We start from the raw sequence: 23,553 nt of genomic DNA, 5'->3' as shown, positions 1-23,553 counted from the left end.
TCAGTTGTATAGGAAGCTGCATAGTTTTAATATCGACAACAGACATGAGAATACAGATGCGTAACGTTCAGAATAAATCGCATAGGGAGAGGTTTCTAAATCTTCATTCAAATACGGGCCTTAACCTCCCTTTTCTTCTTATCCTTTCACTTCAATTGTGTCGGGGAGGGGGGGGGGGCGCAAAACACGGTAAAAAAAAAAATGGTGTACTAACCACAGCTGAGCTCATGTTATATGAATGCAGCAGCTATGTTGCAGATGCAGATTTGTGCTAGCGCCGCAGTCCTCCACCGTTTCAGGGGCTTCGGTGGGCTGTTGTCAGTCCTCGCGCCGATGGAGACGAGGTGATTAGACAAACCGTCCCTCCAAAATACTCGTCACTCGATTCTCACACTTGGAGGGGTTATTACGCAACCAGAAAACCGGTAATCAACATGCAGTTAGTCTTTAGGGAGTAGTAGTACTATCTCAAATATCATTTGGAAACAAAACAGATCTACACTAACTCAGAACATTCGTCGTACTTCCTATTTGCATAAAAATTATATAAAAGCTCCATATAAATGTATCCACTCTGGTTTAATCCGTATTGTACTTTTCATGTCTCCATTTCCTTTTCTTTTTCCTCACATAACTACCACTCATTAGTTGCATGTCAACGGGAAGATCGATTTTTTTTTTTTTTTTTATAATATTGCACTTTGTATTTCATTAAGATTCAGGCAACTGGGTGCTGCTCGTCACTTCTAAGAAAATGTTCACGCGCGGGGCTTTTCTTTTTTTATGCAAGAAAGAACCGAATCCCAGGAGCCCGCAAACCGTTCCTTCCAAGAAAAAAACAAAAACACCGGTATTTGGATTGCGATCACTGCGCTTACCTTCACCCAAACAGTACGGTAGTCCTCCACCGCCCCACAACCAAGTGACAAACGACGGGGACGGAGGGGGGCGACGTGACAAAATTTCCCGCGCGCGCGAGCGGGGGATGCATCAAGCGCTGTGATTGGTCGACCCATAGGTCTCGGAAATACGACAGCCCTGATTGGTCGCGGCACAGACTTTGGTACAGGGTATGAATCGGACGCCCTGATTGGTAGCGGCACAACTCCCCTGGGTTTGGATCAGGCCTACTGGTTTTCATCGATGGCGGAAAAAGTCGTTGGACTCCGGTGTATTCGAAATTTGCTTATGAGTTTTAGCCATAATCACCACAGAAAAGTTACATAGGACTAATAACAAAATATTGTAGGCCTTGTAGTATTCAATATACGAATATCAAACCTTGTGGCATTCAGTATTGTAAGAGTATCTAAATTACCCTAGCTGTAACAAGTGCAATATCTTCAGCCCGATGACGCATTCTTTGCACCTTGCATGCGATTCAATTCAACTCAGACTTCAAACGAGGTTACAGCCGACGTAACTCCTTTCACTAAACGGCCTTACTAAAATCGCCACAAAACAGCAAGCATAACTAGAAAATCCGTTAACGGTTGAAAGGGTTGTTTTAAAAATGTTTAATTCTGCAGTTAATACGGAACCTTATTAGATGTACAGTACACGCCAATCCTACACCTAACCGTTTAAGAACGCTCACAGGATCTGCCCTAAGTCTCATTAGTTACCGGTAATCCATTTTAAGTGGATTTTCACAATTTTGCAGCCTATTTCTGGCAGCTCTAGGACTCAACAAGACGATGCTGCTGTTTAACATCTTTTTCAGCAAACTTCTTTGTGACAAGCATTGTTATTCTAGCGTTAACTTCTCGTTAGAACATAATAGGGGACATTTTCGCCATTTTGCTGCCTATTTCTCGTAGTTCACCGGCAAATAAGACAATTGTGACTCATTTTATTCTAAAATGTTTATTTCTCGCTAGCACAATATTCAAGATGAGGGCACTTTCGCAATTCTGCAGCCCATTTACCGTACGTCAAGGGCAGAATAAGACAAAACCAGCTCAACATCAGTTCCATACTTTTTGTTGTTGTTACTAGAATCATACTCCAGTGCTAATTTCTCGATTCAGCACAACACTCTAATTAAATGGGGGGCAAACTTACGCCGTGTGAATAGACCGGCAGTTATTTTCGTAGTATACAATTCGACGTGTCAAATGAACTGGACTTAATGGTATAACTTACCGTCATAGCCTAACATTAATACCTTTGAATGGAAGTCCTTACCATTTCACAGCCTAAAAATCATATACCTACTTGGTCCAGATTTTCATCCCTCTACAGCTTATTTCACGTAGTTCAGTGTCAGAAAGATACTACGGTTCTAAATCCCCTCTACGACACTTCGCGATAAGCATCGCATTCTATTAGTTTTCTTGCTACAGCACATCGAAGACGGTTCAAGATGGTAGCCTAACAGATCTCGCCTATTGATAATGCCGGTAATTTTTGCAGAGTTCTGGTGTCATCCGTTCCTTCTTCCTTGAAATAAAACTTCGCGAATAACTCAGTCGTAAATCGTTTAACACAAGTGATGGCAGCCCTACTACATTTTGTCTAATTCACTGTGCAAAAAATCTTAGCAGACGGTTACTAAGATCGCATTACATCTGGGTTTTTGACGTTTCGTAACAAAAACACTTCTTCCTCTGCGATATAATTATATTCTGCATCTAACACCTCAATATCCTTGTGTACGTTGTTGACGCTCACTTGGAAAACTTGGAGAGATTAAGTGATCTGTCTACTTGTGAAAATCTCCAAATTCTGCCGACTTCGATGCGCTGCACAAAAATCAAAATCGACCGTCCTGATTGGTCGAGGCACGGGTGAATCAAGCGTTGTGATTGGTTGACGCATAGGCCTGAGTTTGAACCTCCCGCCAAAAGTTGCAATGCAGGAAGGCAGCCGCGGACGGTGCTCTTTGTTAACTATAATATATTACGTATGTGCACTAAAATTACCATAGAAAACGTCCTTATATACGTCAGACATGCTTATTTACTAAACACGGGGAAAAACACTGTTATGTCACTAGCCTTACCTCCACCCAAGCAGTGCGGTAGTCCTCCACCCCGACCCCCGATGACCAAGTGACAAATTACAGGGACGGGCGCGGAGGGGGGCGCCGTGACGTAAAATTTCCCACGCGCGCGAACGGGGGATGCATCAAGCGCTGTGATTGGTTGACGCATACGCCTGGGGTATGAATCTCCCGCCCTAAAGCTGCAATGCAGAAAGGCAGCCTCGGATGGGTGCTCTTTGTTACCTATAATAGATTACGTATGTGCACTAAAATTACCATAGAAAACATCCTTGTATACGTTAGACATGCTTATTTAGTCAACACAAGGAAAAACATTGAAATGTAAGGCAGACAATATTATCCTTGCATTTATATTTACATTATAGCCTACTCCGATTATAAACGTAAAGTTCAAGCAGTTGCCTATATGCATGATGTCGAAATTAATCATTCCCGTTGAATAATAACTTGGCGTCACAACAACTCTTAGGGTAACGGGGGGGGGGGGAGTTAATGATTACGGAACTTTGTCCTCTACATACAATTCAAACAGAACCAAGCCTGTCCGCTAACTATTCAATCTTATTACTTACCGGTGTTTTTTTCTTTATTCTCAATACCATCTGGCGATTTTGGGTAGACATGTGGCTGTGCACGGAACTTATCTACTCTGAATTCTCTTCTACGTAAATATCGTTAAGTGGCAAGCATAGTGGAATATGTCATCGGGCCGAAAGGGTAACCATGAAGTCTTAAACGTCTACTTGATACTTTGTAAAATATTCGATGAGTCTAAGTACCCATTCCTGTAATATTAGCAGGCTTAAAAAAATTCAGTGAAAAACCGGCGAGTATTTTAGGTGAGTGGAGGAAAAAAGCAGAGGGGAACTGGTGGGACATGGAAAAGAAAGTAGCTATGAGACTCGAGAGCTAAAAGGGAAACATGCTTTCTTTATTTCAGGCTGACTTGAGGGCATTTGCGTATCTTCTTAATTTCAGCTATATTTCCTAATAGTAAGTTTCAATTTCTGTGCGGCTTGGCCAGGCTGAATGAAGCCTGCCGCGCGCGCCTTGGAGGGAAATTCAAGCGCCGTGATTGGTCGACGCACCTCACCCCACATGAACCTCGCACCGTGATTGGTCGCGGCACCAGCCTTAGGCATGAATTTCCCGCCTTGGGGTATAATGGAAGATGGCCGCCACGGACTGAACTAGCGAGTAGTCAGAAATTATCTTTATAAAGCATTTAGACAAAAATTACGGTAAATATCTGTTTTCAGCCCATACTGCTTTTTATTCTCCTTGGTTACTAGTCAAATCTATCCTCCAGTCTGACTACACTTGCACAGCATCTGAGCTGAAAGGGGTTAGAGGTCTCAAGTTTGTGATTTGCCAGGGATAACCAAACTCGTCAAAAAAAAAAAAAAAAAAAAACTTCTCGAATGCATTAGTCTAAACTACAAGATGGCGAAGTGCTTGGGTAGGAGGGAGGGGGATGCCTTCATGTAGTGGAGCCAACATAATCACTCGGCTCCTCCGCCCAGTCATACAAACGTCCCTAAATTCCTCTCTCCTAAGATGAGGATGGTGGACTGCAGAAGGGAAACATCAGTCTGCAGTCTACTGAGGTCACACACTTCAGATGCACTTCGAGAACTATATAAATGGGTTTCTGCAGTGTGGAGTCAGTACTGAAAATTCGCTTCTAAATTTCACAATCCTTACAAATATTCACTACATGTAGTTTCCGCTTCTAAATAACCTTTTATCCTTTACTTCCTAAACCAATTTATTCACTCTGCCCTAATTTATTAGCTGGCAGACCGAAATACAGCTGTGATTCATTAAAAAGTAAATATTCCACCATGAGTTCCCCATCCTCCATGTCCTCTTTTTTTTTTTTTTTTTTCCACATATTTCTTGGTCCTTCCTTCTCCGCAAGCACTCGTCTAACGCTTCCTATCAATAAAAAGTACTGACGAGCATTACTTACCTAGTATTTAGGCGATAAATACCAAGGAATCACATGCGTACTCACACAAGCACTATTATTTTGAAACTGATTAGTGATTACAGGGTTGCCATTTTGCCAACAGACTAGAAAGTTCGCGGCATGCCAGCCAAAGTCGCTAGAACGTCTCTAGCTACGTAAAATCCAATAAATCGTTAGAAATGGAGAGAAATCTACATTGGTTTTTATAATTTAGCGCAAGATAGACGTAATACCCAAAGATCTGGTGTCAAAAGGATTAACTTGGCACTCTTGGGTACAGCCCGCCAGAAGAGTTGCTAAATTTGCTTCAAATACCGCTAAGCACAAAAACAAAACAAAAAAATCCAGAAAATAGCTAATAGCGCTGCTACGTTCTCGAATACTATTTAAAAAAAATAGAAAAAAGTGCAAGAATACGTACAATATCGCCAATTTCTGTGGGTGGGGTAGAACTCCATGGCCTTACGGAAAAGTGACGCAGGTAGCTGTCACTTTCCATGGATGGGTCAGAATTCCATGGTAGGGAAGCGACCTAATCACTTAGGTTAGTCTGTATGGAAAGGTGACCAAGGCAGCTATGTCAGTTTCTCTGGGTGGATCAGAATGTGCCATGGCCTTATGGAGATGTGACCTAGGCAGACAATTCAGTTTGTATGGAGTGATCAGAATTCAGTGGTATTGAAAAATGACCTAAACAGCAACGTTAGTTTCTATGTATGAGTCAGAATTCCATGGTACTGAAAAGTGACCTGGGCAACTCTGTCATTTTATATGGGTGGGTATCATGTTACAGAAAAGTGACCAAGGTAACCATGTCAGTTTCCATGGGTGGGTCAGAGTGGTATGGAAAAGTGACCTAGTTAGCTATGTCAGTTCTTAAGTGTAGGTTAGAATTCCATGGTGTGGAAAAGTGACCTAAGTAGCTGTAGTTTTTATGGGTGGGTCAGAGTTCTATGGCATGGCAAAGTTTCCTAGGCAACTATGTCAGTGTTTTTATCGGCGAGTCAGAATACCAGGATATGGAATGGTGACCTAAGCAGCAATGTCAGTTTGTATGGGAGGGTCAAATTTCGATGGTATGGAAAAATGGGTAGGCACCTGTGTTAGTTTCAAGGGGCGGGTCAGACTCATGGACATCGAAAATGAAGGGGGAAAGTTGCCTTCCCTGAAATCCTAGGGGGGGGGGAATTGCTCCTTCCCTATATCTTGCCTTGAACTCATTACAAATATGCTATGCAGCTCTAACAGGAAATTTGAGTACATATGCTACGGGATGTTATTCTTCACATAATCTGTCAAGCTGAAATAAGGACAATATGTTAGTTTTTATAACAACTATTTATGTGATCAATAATCTCAAGATAAATACGAGGGTGATACAGCTGTAGCATAGACTAATGACTTTCTATTGACTATGTACCTCCAATGCATCATTCATGTAATTCCTTCCAAGGGGTGGCTAAATGGCAGAAGAACCTCCAGTAATCCATGTCTAAATATACACTCCTCACACCATAATCCCTGCATTCCCTCCATTTCATCTCTATGTATTTTTTCATTCGATCCTCCCAACTCTCCTCCTCTCCTCCTCTTACTGACTCCCTTCAACCTCTGTCTCTTCGCCGCACTGTTGCGTCTTTATCTCTTTTCTATCGCTACTTTAATGGTCACTGCTCCTCTGAACTGTCTGCTTGCATTCCTCCACCTCTACGACGTGCGCGTAGCACCCGTCTGGCAGCAAACTCTCATCCCTTTTCTGTCCAACTCTCTAATGCAAGAGTTAACCGTTACTCCCAGTCTTTCATTTATGCAACAGGTCAGCTCTGGAACTGTCTCCCTCTATCTGTATTTCCTGCTGCCTATGATCTCCAGTCTTTCAAACGCAGTGTGTCCAGGCATCTCAAAATGATCGGATCTTGAATTTGGCTCTCTATTGTATTTTGTTTTTCTCTTGGAGGGAACTGTTACTGCGGGCTCATGGCCTTTGATTCCTTCTTCCGCGCATAAAAAAAAAAAAAAAAAAACATACTGGAGGTAGCCCTCTTATACCTGCACCTAGAGATTTGCTTTCATGTACTGTATTCTCAAATTCTTTTCCACACATATCAATCTCTCTCTCTCTCTCTATAGATAGATATGTATGTATGTATATCTAATCATAGTCTGAACATTAACACACTCTGTATATATATAATCATACAGTCTGAAAACACGCACTGGCTTACTTTTACTCCCCCCCCCCCCTACCCACTTTGCATGGAATGCTTCCGGCACTACTATGTTACTGTGCCGCAAGAGTGGAACCTTATTTTTAATGGTAGGTATATAGATCCCAATGACCTGTTGTAATAACCAAACTGAAACATAACAAATCAATCACCATGTCGTGACCGAGATTCGATCTCAAGCCCTCGTGCTTAAGACGAACGCATGTTACCACTGACCAAAGAGAGGATTCATCGCTTCCCACTTAGGCAACGCGGGCTTTTATACACCCCACTATATTGCCTCTTTTCTCCCCTTGCTGATTAATTTGTTGAGTTTCGAACACAGGTAGCGTAGCATCGGAGGCCACCAAGGGGAGGCTGCGGATCACACCGAACAGCCCATCTCCGGGACGTAAGGACAGGGACACTGTCAGCTAACCAAGGAACTCCACACCACTGCCAACCATTGTAATAACCGAAATGAAACAACAAATTAATCTCAATGTCCTGACTGAGGTTCGATCTCAGGCCCTCGTGCTTACGCGTGCACGTTACCACTGAGGCAAAGAGAAGATCCCCCGCTTTATAGGCAACGCGGGCTTTTATATACCCCATTACACTGTCACTTTGGAAATGTATACTGACTGAAAGCTTGACACACAGCACTGGCATAAATTAAACTTCTGCTCAAGCAATGACCTCGACACGTGGTGATGCTTAGCTCTCTCCTATTCCCTTCTATCATCTCTCCCTACCTTACCTCAGTCATTAATCTCCCTCATTTTCTCTTACATCACTTCCCTCACCATCGCATGTCTGTCACTTTCCCATCCACCACTTCTCTCCCCCATTTTCCCCTCCACCAACCTCTCCTCCTTACTTTTTTCCTGCATCAAATCTCCCTCACTTTCCCCGTCATTTCTCTCTCTCACTTTCCCCTTCCATCACTTCTCTCCCTCACTTTCTTCCTCCATCATTTCTCCCTCACATTCTCCACACCATTTCTCTCCCTTGTTTTCCCCTCCATCATTTTACCTCATGTTACCCTCCATCTTCCTCAATCCTCTCATTGTTTTCTCCATATCATTACTTGTTTCTCGCCCTTTCAACTTTGTTCCTGTTATGCTGTTGTTTTTAAGGCGACTTCTCTTCCTAAAAACACTAGCGACTGAAGCGGGGTCCTCTTTCCGGACCGGAAGTAAAGCACCCACAAAGGAACAGGACATAAAATCCAGGCAGTACACCTTAACACATCTGTTGCGTTAATTCTAACCGTTACAATACAACACAGAGTGATATTTGAGATACAAGGGGACAGGGACACAGAGTTAACCTTCAGCACCACAAGATACAGTTACACTTAGTACACAATACAATGCTCATACAGGGATGTCTTGAATTATATATGTTATTGTCCATATGTCACTTTTAGGCAGGATATACACTGAACTGATCACAAAGGGGATAAACAAGATTGGAAGTCTGTAGGGGAAATACTACTATAAATAAGACCGGGTGCCGATCGCGACACTTGACACAGTCACCTAGTCGCGGCGACACTTACACACAGGCTTTTAATCTGCCCGCGCACCCTAGTCCTATTCGTTCACAGAAAGTTCTTTTTTGGGGGGGACTCGTATAATTACTCTAAGGTTCATTCTCTGTCCTGCCGGGCACTGAGTTCTTTTGGACTAATGGTAACTGTTGCTGGTTTCGCACTGGTCTTCACTTAGTCACTGTTCACTGTTATTTCCCCTGATTTGTTCTCGGCACAAGGGGCGTCACTATTTACCTGTATCTCCTGGGTAATGTTCACTCCGTGACAAGGGCGTGAGGGTAGAGCCCTAAGGGGACCCGGCCTGCAGAGGGCAAGGGATTACCCGCAGGGGAGTCCCTGCCAGGGTCACACTCGTCGGTGGGGTGCAGGGAGGCCCTTCCGTCTGGGGGCCTCGACCTGAGAGGTGGCCCTCGAGTTGGAGCCTCGTCGGTGGGGTGCAGGGAGGCCCTCCTGTCTGGGGGCCTCGACCTGAGAGGTGGCCCTCGGGACTGGGGCCGAACAGCTGGAGCAGTCGGGCCTGTCGTCTCTGGCTCCGTGGAGTGAGGGAGCCTGGATCGCCTTCGTCGGGAGCCGGTGGGTCTGGCCTAGGGGTCCTGGGACTGCGGGCGCCTAGGGGGAGAGGCGCCGACAGGGCTGGGCTGCGGCAGCTTCTCCATCGGGACTCGGGCAGGAACAAGGATCTCCCAGGCGTGGGAGGTAGGTCCGATATCGGGCCTTGCCACCACCCTAGCGACACCTCCGGGGCTATATTCCCGGGTGGTGTCGAAGGGCTCCCACAGGGGGAAGAGGCTGGAGAAGGACTCACGTAGCCCGTGTCCTCTCCGGTACGTCCTGAGGCAGGAGCCTTGGGTCGCCTTACCCTGGTACGTACGTTGGCTGTGGCCGTGAGCTTACCCGTCGTACAAGGAGCAACTGAAGGGCGTACAGGGCCGCTCCTTCCCCGCCACGTATAGGGACCGTCGGCGCGGTGTTGCTCCCGTATTAGGGGAAAAGCCGGAGTAAGGGGCACAGAGGTCACACTCTCTCCAGTACGTACTGAGGCTATCTTCAGGGGCTTCTCTACCCTGGTACGTGCCACGGCCGGAGCCGGATGCCTACCCGTCTAACAAGGAGCAACTGAAGGGCGTACAGGGCCGCTCCTTCCCCGCCACGTATAGGGACCGTCGGCGCGGTGTTGCTCCCGTAGTAGGGAAAAGCTACATGTACGATAGCAGGGGCTCTTTACCCTGGTACATACTCTGGCCGTAGCCGGGAGCTGATCTTTCCTACCAGAAGCAACTGAAGGGCGTACGGGGCCGCTCCTTCCCCGCCACGTATAGGGACCGTCGGCGCGGTGTTGCTCCTGTAGGAGAGAACAGCAGGAGAGGGATGAACTGGGGCAACTCTCTCTCCGGGGTGTACTAAGGCCGGAGCCTTGAGTCGCCTTACCCTGGTACACTTTATTAGGCCGTAGCCTTGGGCCTCCTGCCCTAGAGAGTGTAACAATAGCCGTCAATACGGTGTTACTTGGGACTGAATTTAGTTCTGACGATGGTTGTCCCGCCCGCAAGGTAGTTGCCTTTCCCTGGTCACCTAGAGTTGGGGCAGTTGCGGGGAACAGGGGCTCAGGACAGTAGTGTCCTGGTGACCCTCTTGATCAAGGTCACTAACCCCACCGTTGTATCCTCCTGGGGTGGTGGTGCGGTGGCGGCCCGGTGGTGGGGTGGGGGGTGGTGAAGTGGGAGGTCCGGTGGCGGGCATTTTAGTTCCTTCTTCCTAAAGACCTTCAACATTTTTCTCCCACAGTTCTCATCTTTCCCAAGGAACTCTTTTTACTTTTTCCTATACAATACTCTGTTTAATTCAGCCTGGTGAAAAATTGTCGTTTCTCCATCTTGAATGCTGCACTCCATCAATAGACTAACATTAGATTATGGTTCTAGTCACAAAGACATGTAATGGAAAGGATCTATCTATCTATCTATTGCCAGACGCCTTAATCCTGTAAGGGGTGGCCACAAACAAATCGCCTCCATGTCGCCCTGTCCAACGTCATTTCCCTGCCCTGCTCCCAGCTCACACCTCCCCTCTCTCATATACATCTCCACTCCAGGAAAGGATGCAGGGTCGTACTGCCTTATTCTGGCACTGCCTCTGGAAAACAGGCTGCAAAAAATGAAAATCTCTGTCAAGTTAAAATGAATGAATTCTAGTTTTTTAAATGTTTGCCACCACTTTCCCACTCACTCCCCATACCTTTCATGACTCACACTTCCAGTTTTCCCCAGTCCATCCATCATCTCTGCCTCACTCCTCCACTTTTCTTCCGAACTATTTGTTATTCTTCCCCTTAATAGCCGATTTTCGGTGCTTAATAATAAATGAATTTAATAAAAAATGTGAAATATTTCTTTTATGCTTACTATTGTCACTATAATAATTTAATGGCCTCTCACCCACACATAAAAAAAAAAAAAAAAAAAGGTATGTGCAAGGGAGGGAGAGGGGTCAGCAAATTTATGTTCTGCTCATGGCGTCATCAGAGCTTTTAATGGCTCTGACAGCAGTTTTACGTTGAACCGTCTGAGCAAGGCTGAGGAGACATGGCAGGCCAAGAAAGTGGACAGATATGATAAACGAGAATATGGGAAATCGAGGCAAGGATGCTGATGAGGCTAGGGAACTGATTAGTGGATACAACAAATTGGAAGTGTGTAGGAAAAGGGTTTAGCATCTGGTTCTTCTCAGTGATGTGACAGTTACTGGATTACCTCTGACAGGGCACGTGCATTGGGAAGCGCATAAGTGTGGATGTTTCTGCATGTGGTGTAGAATTAGGATTCCAAGGGCTTGAATGGCTAATGGCTGAACGTGTGGCTCACTTAACTGGTCAAATATTGGTTAGTTTTTCCTTCTACAGTATCAAGTTTCCCTCGCTCCCTAGGCCTTCTCACCTCATCTGTAACTGGGAAGAAGTTTGGACGATGATGGTGATGGTGCTCAATCTGCCAGTGGTTTAGCCACTGACATAACTTTTTCATCTTTATTTGGTCTATAATTGTCATCTCTCCATCTTGAGTGCAGAGCAATAACAATATGTGAACACTAGAATATGATGCTAGCCACAAGAAGTGCAATGGAAAGGATGTAAAGCTTTGAAATCAACTGTAAAAGGAAAAAAAATTGGGGCAAAAAAATAGACACATGAATCGTGTCATATCATTTATAGTCTCTAACATTCTAGCATGCATCAACCTTGGTCACCTAATGGCATCTCTCCATGCAGCTCGACTTTTCCCAGCCCCCCTATTCAGTCTCTTATCCCCGTGGTCACAGTCTGTGACTTTGACCCAGGTCTTTTTTAGTCTGCCTCTCACAACCCAATCCCTGACATTTGCATTTCTCACCTTCTGCACCCAATTGTCATTTTTCTTCCTCTCAACATGCCCAAACCATCTCACACTACCCTTCCTCATCACACCAGTATGCTCCAGTCCCATTCTTCCTCACAACTCTTCAGTTGTTATCCTAGACCCCTTGACCTGGGTTACATCATCACAATGAAGGAGTTAACATTAGACAGGATATTTAAAATGCGTGGTTACAATACAAACTTTTATTTTGAAACATTATATATTACAGTATGCACAAGAGTTACAGTTCTTCCCACACCATTTCACTCATATCACCTAAAATTTTCTAAGTTTACTTCTAATGTTGTTTTCCTTCATGGCCTCACTTCGTAATCGCCGCCAGTATTGTTTAGTTGACTTGTCCAATTCTTCCAGCGGTGGTGCCCTACCTGGTGGGGAAACAATGCATCATCATCATCATCATTCCTCCTCCTCACCATTATCATCATGACCTTCCCCAGCAATATACCTATGAACCTTGCAGTGAATCAACAATTCTAATTCATGAAAAAATAATAAATCTGTCAGGATAGCTAAAATAACATGAAAAACACATCATTAGACTGAAGAGGCTAAAGTCAAGGGTAAATCTTGCAAGCACAAGTGACTGGGATGAAATATGTACACTTGTGAACCCTCCGGCTTTGCATGATGTCCCTTTTGCTTTATTCTTGCTGCTCCCTGATGATTATATTTACCTTGGGTGAGGAATCTTACACTCAAGAGGGTTAATAAGACCATCTAACCCCTCTAAATAAAAAATGCTCCCCTTAGCTATAATAAATCATCTGGCAATAGCAAGCATAATATGTACAAAATAAATAAGTTGTCAGACTGAATGCAGAGACATGAGAGTGATCAGAGGGATGTGTAGTGCATTCCTGAATGACAGGCCTGGGGATGTTAGGAGTGCAAATGAAGAGTTGAAAGGAGGGACAGGACATGAAGGTATAAGTGATGTGATGATGAGGAGATTGAGATGGTTGTGCATGTGGAGAGGAGGGATGATGACAACAGGGCATAGAGGGTGAGAGGTATAAGTGATGAGGGTAAAGTTGTTAGGGGCAAACTAAAAGACTTGGGACAGAGTCATACAGAGTGGCCTCAGGGATAAGGGACTGAATAGAGAAGCTACTAGTGAATGAGTAACATGGAGGGATGCCATTAAGTGAAAAGGTTAGAAATGAAAGTGTGAAGGTGCATGCATCATTATCATTATCGTTATCACTATCACCGTCCTCAACTGTTATTCCCACCTAAGAACAGCATGAGGTATAACACGGTGCGGAAAGCAGGAAACGGGAAGAAATATCAACAGCAAGCCTAATGAACAGGTCAAACACACATTCATACACTTCTCCAGGTCTCTAAATTCTGGCTCCAACTCACAGGCCTAACCATCTTTGAATATCAGTTTATTTTTCTTTATACAGTACTGTATTTGTGCTCCACATTCGTTTCGTTGTTTTGTTTATAAAGGATCCAACATGCTTGCATGCGTCGGCTTTGGTCGCCTAATGGTGGCTCTCCGTGCTGCTCGATCTCTGGTAGCCTCCCTATTCAGTCCCTTATACTTTACCTTGAACACTGCCTGCCAGATAGTCAATAAACTATTTAAAAAAAAAAAAAAAAAAAAAAAAAGTGTGCTATTATCCTCCTCCCTAAATTAATTACCCACCACCAAGATCTCTTGTTGGTTCCCTGGCCTCATCAGCTTCCATGAAAACCCTCAATATCCGACACTCATTTACTGAAAACTCGTGACTAATTTTTACCAAGTTTTAATTTCTAGCTACCATAGTTATGAAACACTTGTGACTGAATTTTCTTTTTTATTTTTGCCTGTATGATAGGTGGAGGCACCCACCATCCACACTTGATGCAGTACTGCCAACAGGTGACTACAATGAGTCTCAAGAAAAACGGTTTCCTGTACCCCAGGAACCTATTTTCTATGCTGAGTGGTCACCATATTACCAGATAACACCTCTTGTGGTTCAAGGTGCTCCAACCAGATGAAACCTGCAAGGGTTTAAATCCATGGGATGGCTGAGGTTAACCTCTCACAATAAGCCACAAACTAGCCTAGCCAAGGGCCCCTGTTCTCCTGATGGGGCCAAAAAGGATTATACAAGGGCTGTTCAAAAAGTATCCAACCTTTGGCCAGGAAAAATAGAATTATTCACCTGGCAGTCTGAAACCCTAATCCCTAGTCTCCTTGGGACTGCACACACTTCTCCCAGTAGTCCCACCATTGTCATTTCTGGAACGCATTTTTGGGAATGGAGTACAGCTAGGTCGTCGCGTTCCATATAATGTCTTCCCGTGACTCAAATCGGGTCCCTTTCAGCAGCATTTTCAGCTTGGGAAACAGCTAAAAACCACAAGGAACCATGTCAGGAGAGTAGGGAGCCTGATGAACCAGAGGAGTGTCATGTTTGGCCAAGAAAGTTTGAATCAGATGCGAGGTATGAGCTGGTGCATTGTCATGATGCAGCTGCCAAGTTCCCGCTACCCACAGGTCAAGACTCTTGTGCTGTTCCTTCATTCTTACTACAGTACCACCAGGTAACTCTGTTCAGCTTAGGGGAGACTTTTTGACCTGCATGGATCAGATATTGCCTTCAATCACCCCTTCACTATATAGATGTTCTCTTAAGTCCAATAAAATAATCTAGAACAGCAACAATAAATCAGTTACATCACCTCATTTGAGGAGTTAAGTTGTTTTATATGAAAGATATTTTAGTCCCCACTTTAATGTATAAGATTCTGGTGTGGCATAAGAATGAAAAGTCAAGAGTTAGAGCAGATGAGATGGGATTATTGAAGAATGTGTTTGGAAAGGAGAGAGTGGACAGGATAAGGAACACTATGATTCATGAAAGTATTGGAGTAAGGAAGGCTGTGGAACAGGTAATCTAATTGTGAGACTACACTTAGATGGTATGGTTCTTTGGAGAAGAATGGGTGTGAAAAGTGCTGAAAAGGGTGTATGTGAATGAGTTTGCAAAGGGGAGGAGTCATGGTAAGTCATGAGAAAAGTGGATAGATGCGGCAAATGGGTGTGCAAGAAATCGATTTACGAAAGTCGATGAGACTAGGGAAATGACATGAGATCGAGTCTGATGTATTCATAAGGCTAACAGCAAACGATATAAGGGAAAATAAAAAAACTGTTGGATCTGCTTTGTTCCTATCTGTTCATCTTACCCATCCTCAATTCCCACAACCAGTCAGGATACTCTGAGTCGGCCTTAATTTCCACATCCTGTCTGCCTTCTTTTACTGGATGGGAACCACACACATACTTCTTCAGCTTCTCAGGGTCGGTCTCAACTGGCAGGCGCTGAGGAGAGGATGATACATTTTAGTTTGTGCTTGGTTAGTTGGTTCACTCACTAAAATATCAGATCCCTAGCAATCAGGATCAAAAACATCATCATCATTGTCAGCATTCCGTCTCTTTTTTTGCCAACCAAAGGTGGGGTAAGGTAGGGTCCAGAAAGCAAAAATATATATATATATATATAATAGAGGAAGAACTAACTGACTCTTTTCCCAACAAAAAGGGCCAAACTTATTGACTCACTATTCAAGCCCCACCTCACAAACATAACCATCCACCAATATGCACTAACATACAGTCTGATTACTTCCAGGTTCAAAAAGGGGTGTCAAACCCTTGCCTTGCACTCCTCTGTACAAAAAATTTTACCAAAGCTAATACGTACCCTGTCAGTTAGGTTCTACATTTGGCAAAAAATATTACTAAGCTAGTATATCTTGCAAAAATATAACTCAGCTAGTACATCTGGCAAAAAATAGCACTGAGCTAATATATCTAGCAAAAAATATCACTGAGCTAGTATATCTATCAAAAACTAACACTGAGCAGCTAAATTATGGGGAAGAAAAAAAATCACAAAAGCTCACACTTATTTTACACTAAGAATTAATGTTTGAAAAAAGTCCATCAAATAACGATTTATATATACATTTTTGGCCAAGGGTTATTCACCCAACTAAGTCTCACAACGAGTTTCCAACTCACTTCAACTGGTAGTTATTTTATTCCACTTGGTGTTTACAACCAAAAAATAAATCTAAAATCGTTTTCTGGTCACTTATACTGCAAGTAATTTCATTTCACTTGCTGCTTGACCTCCAGTACCACATTACTGTTCCATCACTGACACTCACACACCTGACACTGACTAAGTTCAAAGGCTGTCTTGAAACAAATTACTGTAAGTTTGCATGTTGGCTATCACAGGAGCAAAAATAGTGATCGTAAATTGACCAGTGAGGCTTTGTAGGGGACCACAATGACTGTATAAGCAAAAATGCTATTGTATAAAAAAAAAAAAAAGTCCTAGCTTTTTCTGTCGTAAACTCTACTTACTGCATAACAAGAGTCTGCTGTAATTTTAGCATCTTGCAATATGACATAATCAATGTAACTTGTGAAAACTGTTCTCTGAATCTGTATATATGTTTAGTAGGTTAAGACACCCAAACTGGATTTGGCCTATAAATGGTTTAAGTATGGATGATGACTGGTTTGTTGTTCATACTGTATTAGGCTGCTCAGACAAGAAACTGGCAAATGTCACCACATGAAGGCATCCCTCCTCAACACTTATCATTATTTTTTAATTGGGCTAAACCTTAGCTCATCAGGCTACTTACCACCTTCTCTACAGCTGGTCCCATCCTCCCTTTGGCTCCCCTCTTCCCACCTGTAAGATAATATACACTGAGCGTAATACTACGGGTTTGTACTGTATTATCATCAGCTCATGAGGCTATCTAGCACCTCTTCTATACCAATATATTTCTGCATGGGGTTAGTCAACTTTCTCATGTAATACATTTTTACAATAATGATGAGGGGGAAAGAGGGAGGGGGAGGCCGAGGATGAGATGGAGAGATGGGGTGGAGAGGTATATGAGAGAGGGGGGTGTAAGGTGGAAGCAGGGGAGTGAAATGGCGGGGGACAGGGCGACTTGGAGGCGAATTGTTTGTGGCCACCCCAAACGGGATTGAGGCGTCTGGCAATAGATAGATAGATAGATTTAAAATGAAAGGTATATACTAGTACATCAAAAAAAACAAAAACAAAAAAGCCAAAACCCATTTTGCCTCTTCAGTGCACAAAGGCCAAGATAAGACTACCATCAGTCAAGAACACTGAAGGGTTGGAATCTGACCTACATCCCTGGTAGCATCTAAATGATAGACAAAACCTCTGCGGCTACATCTCAAAACTGAAATATGGCATGTAGGCTATAGCACACACTGACCCAAGTGCTCTATCAACTGTAACACCAGGTATTTTAATAACTGTACTATTGTGAAAGATAATCCTTATGGAGACATAAGACCAACTCTTAAAATTTTTTTTTTATCTACCTCTGAACTGATTCAGTTGACTTTGTAATGGCATATAGAAATGAATTTTTGAGTATGTTGGGAATCAATCAATAAACAGTGGAAAATTCCTATGATTATATATGGGATAGTTTAGGTTAGGATAAGTTTGGTAAGGTTAGCATAAAATGGGTTAGGCTTGGATAAATGGGCACTTATAAAGGTAATTTAATTCAAAATTGGCGTTCTACGATGGTACTCGTCTGTCTTCACTCACTATAAGATGGCATCCATCTGTAAACAAACACCGCTTTTTACAATGCTTTTCACCACTTGTAAAAAAAATAAAAAATACTGAAACTTGAAACTGCACTACGAAAACCCTTGAAGAATCTCATGACGAGGAATGGTAAAGAGAAAACAAGAAAACTGCTGAATAAGGTGGCCCTATGTCTCCGTAAGGATTACCAAATTCCCTTGTATATTCTGTGCTATACTAGTAATAAACTGTACGGACTAAAATTGGTTTGAATATATCACTAAAGGCAGACAACTAGAAGGGGGAGTGAAGTTTCCAGGCTTTGGATAGTCAGAGTGGAGAGAAATGTAGAAGGCTCTGTAATACAGTAGGTTGTCATTATGCTGATTATGATGACACTAAAAACCTTAGGGCATGAAGAATTTTGTCAGCATGGTAGGTCAACTATATTTAAAGCATTGGTAAAAGTCCGAAGACACAAACTCAAGTTAATGTACATTTGACAATCAATGGAGTGCAGTGAAATTTAATTACACTTGCTTTCCACGTCTTCCAGCTGACATTGTTTTGAAATTACCAGTCTAGAGATTTAAACAAAAGTTAAACCACAAGTTATGATCATAAGAACAACTACCATCAAACTACGGAAAAACTGTAGTCTAACTCATATGGAACAAAATTATGAGAGCAGTGCCTGCAAGAACGTCACTTCAGATAGCCTCTGTTTCACCAGTAAATTCAGTTTATTCACGTACCCAAAGGTTTGGCGTAATTCATCTGCTGTATATGTGAACATGTTGGTAAAAACAATGTTTTGAGAGCATTCGTTTGGCTGGTACGTAACACTGGAAGAGCACAGACCACTCTACCCGCCGCTGCCATGTTGTTGTTTACATCCGACTCGACCAGACGACACACGACCAGAACAATTTGCTAATTTCAATGCATTATACAAAGATATATAAAACTGTGCGATGAAGTAATGGAAATGCTACCCATACGTCAGTAATACATTATTTTATTTCTGAACTGCAAAAGCTCCAGTGGCAAATTAGCAGCTATTCGGATTTGACCCGAGTAGCCTTTCATACCCGACCGTCGTCATGGTTACGGCGAAAATATAAATACAGTATACAAATTTGGGAGAAGTGGATAAAAGGGTTCGTGCTACTTGATAACGCGAAATCCGGGATACAATGGCCAGAAATGCGTACCATTCAGGCGTGCGAGTAGGCAACTGGTACGAGAATAGACTTAGGGAGGAAGTAAGTTGAGAATTATCTTTATTTCGTATATGCACTGACTTAAATATGTTGTCCTACTTTCTCGCACCTGGCAGTAGCCACTCTATAAAGAGGAATTTTATATGCTTCATTCTGAGTTCTAGTATGTAGTATCTGGCACGGAAAAAAAATAAAAATAGGCATGAGGTAAGGAGAGATCATTTCGTCCTGCTTTCTCACTCCTTGCAATAACCAACATATACTCGTATCTCTCTCTCTCTCTCTCTCTCTCTCTCTCTCTCTCTCTCTCTCTCTCTCTCTCTCTCTCGGAAATTTCATCTTCATTCATTTTTGTGCGCTGTAGGTGGTACATTAATTTACATTAAGGTATACGGAGTACTTATACAACAAAAGAAGGTGGTGGGTCTTGCCACACACATTTTTCAGCCAATAGTTACATACATTTAGAAGTTATACATTCGTGGGTGTAGCCGCACTCCCTTTAATAGGTTATACTACATATTAAAAACTATAGAGGTATTCGTAAGGTGTATTACTTACAAGAGTATGGATGTAAAACACCTTACAAATACCTCTACCGTTTTTAACATATAACTTATTAAACGGCGTGTGACTACACCCACGAATATATGATCACTAAATGTATGTACTGTACATGTTGGCTGAAGAAGGTGTGTGGCAAGACCCACCACCTTTTTTGTTGTATTGGTAATCTGTATACCTTTTACATCGATATCTCGAAACAATCACTTTTTCCCAAGTTATCAGTACTTTCGTTGAGATATGCACTGCAGTCTATAATGCTGTCCTGCTTTCTATTACCACATATTTACCATTCTATCATCAGGAAACTTTGCTTATATACTTTATTCACTGATGTATCTTCCCATGTATACCTTAAACGTAAGTATATTTTAAATTTTGTTACTCTTTGCATTTGATATGAAAACTCATTCATTTGGGTGACTTGCATTACACTTTAAGGCTACTCATAGTTTCCCAGCTACATGCATGGGTGGGAAGGAGCACATCATATCTGATTTATGTAGTCTGTTGCGTTTCTCAGTCAATTAGCTGGAATGTGTTTCACTACTTTTATAGGAAAATCATACAAAACTTTCTAGTCATCATTTTTATTTTGCGTTTCGTGGTCATAATATACAAAAGAAGAGTAATAAGTCTAGCCTGACACAACAGAGCTGTGGCTTGGTGCAACTGCCTGCTTAACGATAACTTTCTACATTGATTTCCATACGTGTAATGTGGGTCAGTCCGACTCTTACTAAACATCCCGTCTTGATGGCTTCGTATGAGTTCACTACAAAAACACATCACATCGGCTGACACAAGACATACCGTACAAATAAGACAACACTGGAATTCACATATACAAAGCAAAAACTGTGAACAGGAGCACTCACAGAGCACATATCTCCGCCAAGACAACCCCTTCCCTACGCTATAGATTTTGCCCTTGCTTGGTTAAAATTCTTTTAACCTATTCCTCCGATGGTCCTCACTAACTAATCCAAATCTGGTACAATTACAGCATTCAGTTTTCCCACAATGCTACAAACAGACTGACACACGGGCAGACAAACCTTGGCGGAGATAGTGCCGTAAAAGCAAGACATCATGAAGAAATGTAACAAGCCCGGCCTTTTGAAAATTTCGTAACAACTCTTACGAACGATTATCTGGCACATTCCACCCTAACAACCTCTAATGTTACCGATACGAATCACGTCTATATCAAAAAGACAAAATAACATAAAAACCGAAAAATAACGTGTACTGTGCAAAACAAATCGCAATGGAAGACCTGCTACGGCGTTTCCTAGCCTATATACCTACTAAAACACGACTCAAAGGTTCTGACTAAACCTGTGGGCTTACGTGAACACAGAAGAAAAATTGAGTTATACTGTAGGCCATTAAGAGCAAGACACTTATCAGGGGGTATAACAAAGTCCAGAAATAGCCAACCAATCTCGTCTACTCTCCTACTTCGTTTATAGTAATATTTAAGGCTACCTGATGATCCCCGAATTTGGCCTTTTGGTAACTCCGATGACCAGTAATTTTTTGATACGGTATCTAACTCATGAAGTATTGTTGTCTATATAATGAAATGGACAAATACTATGAGCTACAAGTAGTGTCACGTTAGAGTTAACATTATATGCTAAAGTTTCCGCTAAAAAGGGCCAATTTTCTCTCATAAATACGTCTTAGAAAACGTTAACTTTTTATGGCTACCTCTTGTAATCTTACTTAAAGCCTTAGCTTGTCACAGGGAAAACATAAACATATATAACGCAAGACAAGAGCAACATACAAGGCAACATTTAAACACTGACAAAAAAGCACATACAAAAATACTCTATTATGTACACACTTAGCTGTACAATTAACGGGACAACCTTAATATGTACAGTTCCAAACCACATTAAAGCAACGTTTCTCTTTTTACTCGTGTGTGTGTGTGTGTGTGTGTGTGTGTGTGTGTGTGTGTCATGGAAATCAATACTGCTTTTTATTGCCAGGATAGATAATAGTTGTCTTGTATAATCTCTTGCCGAAGTCCCTGTTGAATTTAAAAAGTAATTCTTCTTCCGTCATTTGATCCGCAGTCTTCTCGGGTTTGTTATACGTTCTCGCTACTTCCGCTGCTGTTTCTCCTTCCGCTTCATGTTTTTCTTCTTCGTCTTCGTCATCGTCTTCTTCGTCATCTGAGCTTTCTTCCTCGTCGTCTTCCTCTGAGGATGAGGAAGAAGAAGAGGAGCTGCTGTCTTCTTCATCGTCGGAGTCTTCTTCATCATCCTCTTCTGAATCTTCCTCTTCTTCATCTTCATCTTCTTCATCCTCATCCTCCTCTTCTTCGTCTTCCTCTTCATCTTCCTCGTCTTCGTCTTCATCCTCTTCCTCGTCGTCATCATCTTCTTCCTCACTATCCTCCTCCTCTTCGTCACTCTCCTCCTCCTCACTACTGCTACTGCTGCTACTACTACTACTACTATCCTCCTCATCCTCATCGTCTGAATCTTCCTCATCCTCATCTTCATCATCTTCCTCCTCGCCTCCTTCATTTTCCTTTTCCTCATCATCTTCTTCTTCATCGTCGTCGTCATCATCGTCGTCACTGTCTTCCTCGTCATCTTCTTCGCTACTGCTGCTGCTACTACTACTACTGCTACTGTCTTCATCGTCTTCTTCATCTGAGTCTTCCTCTTCCTCTTCTGATTCTTCTTCTTCATCATCTTCGTCTTCCTCCTCCTCTTCGTCTTCTTCCTCCTCATCCTCTTCTTCTTCGTCTTCCTCTTCCTCCTCCTCCTCTTCTTCTTCCTCCTCCTCCTCCTCCTCCTCTTCTTCTTCTTCTTCCCCCTCTTCTTCTTCTTCTTCCTCCTCCTCTTCTTCGCCCTCCTCCTCCTCTCCACCTTCTTCCTCCTCATCACCTTCACCCTCTTCTTCTCCCTCTTCCTCCCCTTCACCTTCTCCTTCTCCCTCCTCCTCCTCTCCCTCACCTTCTCCTTCCTCCCCCTTTTCTTCCTCTCCCTCCCCCTCTCCTTCCTGTCCTTCACCTCCTTCCTCTCCCTCCCCTTCTCCCTCTCCTTCCTGTCCTTCACCTTCTCCACCCTCCTCTCCCTCTCCCTCTCCCTCACCGGCTCCTTCTCCTCCTTCCTCTCCTTCTCCTCCTTCCTCTCCTTCTCCCCCTTCCTCTCCTTCCCCTCCTTCCTCTCCTTCTCCCCCTTCCTCTCCTTCCCCTCCTTCCTCTCCTTCTCCTCCTTCCTCTCCTTCTCCCCCTTCCTCTCCTTCCCCTCCTTCCTCTCCTTCTCCTCCTTCCTCTCCTTCTCCCCCTTCGCCTCCTTCTCCTTCCACTCCTTCCTCTCCTTCGCCTCCTTCTCCTTCCACTCCTGCCCCTCCTTCGCCTCCTTCTCCTTCCACTCCTTCTCCTCCTTCGCCTCCTTCTCCTTCCACTCCTTCCCCTCCTTCGCCTCCTTCTCCTTCCCCTCCTTCGCCTCCTTCTCCTTCCACTCCTTCCCCTCCTTCTCCTTCCACTCCTTCGCCTCCTTCTCCTTCCACTCCTTCGCCTCCTTCTCCTTCCACTCCTTCCCCTCCTTCGCCTCCTCCTCCTTCCACTCCTTCCCCTCCTTCGCCTCCTTCTCCTTCCACTCCTTCTCCTCCTTCCTCTCCTTCTCCTCCTTCCTCTCCTTCTCCTCCTCCTCCTCCTCCTTCCTCTCCTTCTCCTCCTGCCTCCCCTCCTTCTCCCTCTTCTCCACCTTCTTCTACCTCTCCCTCAGCCTCTGCACCTTCCTCTCCATCTCCTCCCTTTCCACCGTCTTCTCCTTCAGCCTCTCCACCTTCTCCCTCCCCCTGGCCGGCTGTTGCAGCAGCTGAGGCGGAGGCCGAAGCAGACGCAGAAGTAGAAGCAGCAGCAGAACTAGAAGCGGCCGCAGAAGCAGAAGCAGCAGCGGAACTAGAGGCAGACACGGCAGCAGATGCTGATGAAGCACCTGCAGCGGAAACACTAGCGGCGGAA

The 23,553-nt window shown here is 43.5% G+C and overlaps 2 protein-coding genes across 2 annotated transcripts in view; one reads left to right on the top strand and one right to left on the bottom strand.

The window, feature by feature from the left end:
• Positions 1–12,372: 12,372 nt before the first annotated feature.
• Positions 12,373–18,666, bottom strand: mRpL54 (mitochondrial ribosomal protein L54). Its single transcript, XM_080265792.1, has 4 exons — positions 18,525–18,666; positions 16,829–16,878; positions 15,350–15,485; positions 12,373–12,525 (listed from the first exon to the last, which is right to left on the bottom strand). The coding sequence occupies exons 1-4, from the start codon at positions 18,649–18,651 to the stop codon at positions 12,413–12,415; spliced, it is 426 nt and encodes a 141-aa protein (XP_080121918.1). The 5' UTR covers positions 18,652–18,666; the 3' UTR covers positions 12,373–12,412.
• A 299-nt stretch (positions 18,667–18,965) lies between these two features.
• The window catches only part of LOC145391018 (cilia- and flagella-associated protein 161-like), a 74,625-nt gene continuing 70,037 nt past the window's right edge, over positions 18,966–23,553 (top strand). Inside the window, exon 1 of the mRNA XM_080265751.1 lies at positions 18,966–19,034. Within this exon, the coding sequence (XP_080121877.1) occupies positions 18,966–19,034 (69 nt within the window). The remainder of the gene's footprint in view (positions 19,035–23,553) is intronic.

This window comes from Coenobita brevimanus, chromosome 16 (genome assembly GCF_032717465.1).
Source record: "Coenobita brevimanus isolate Jiangsu-jjx chromosome 16, ASM3271746v2, whole genome shotgun sequence".
NCBI lineage: Eukaryota > Metazoa > Arthropoda > Malacostraca > Decapoda > Coenobitidae > Coenobita > Coenobita brevimanus.
The sequence above is the reverse complement of the archived record's forward strand: the minus strand, read 5'-3'. Positions and strand labels throughout refer to the sequence as shown.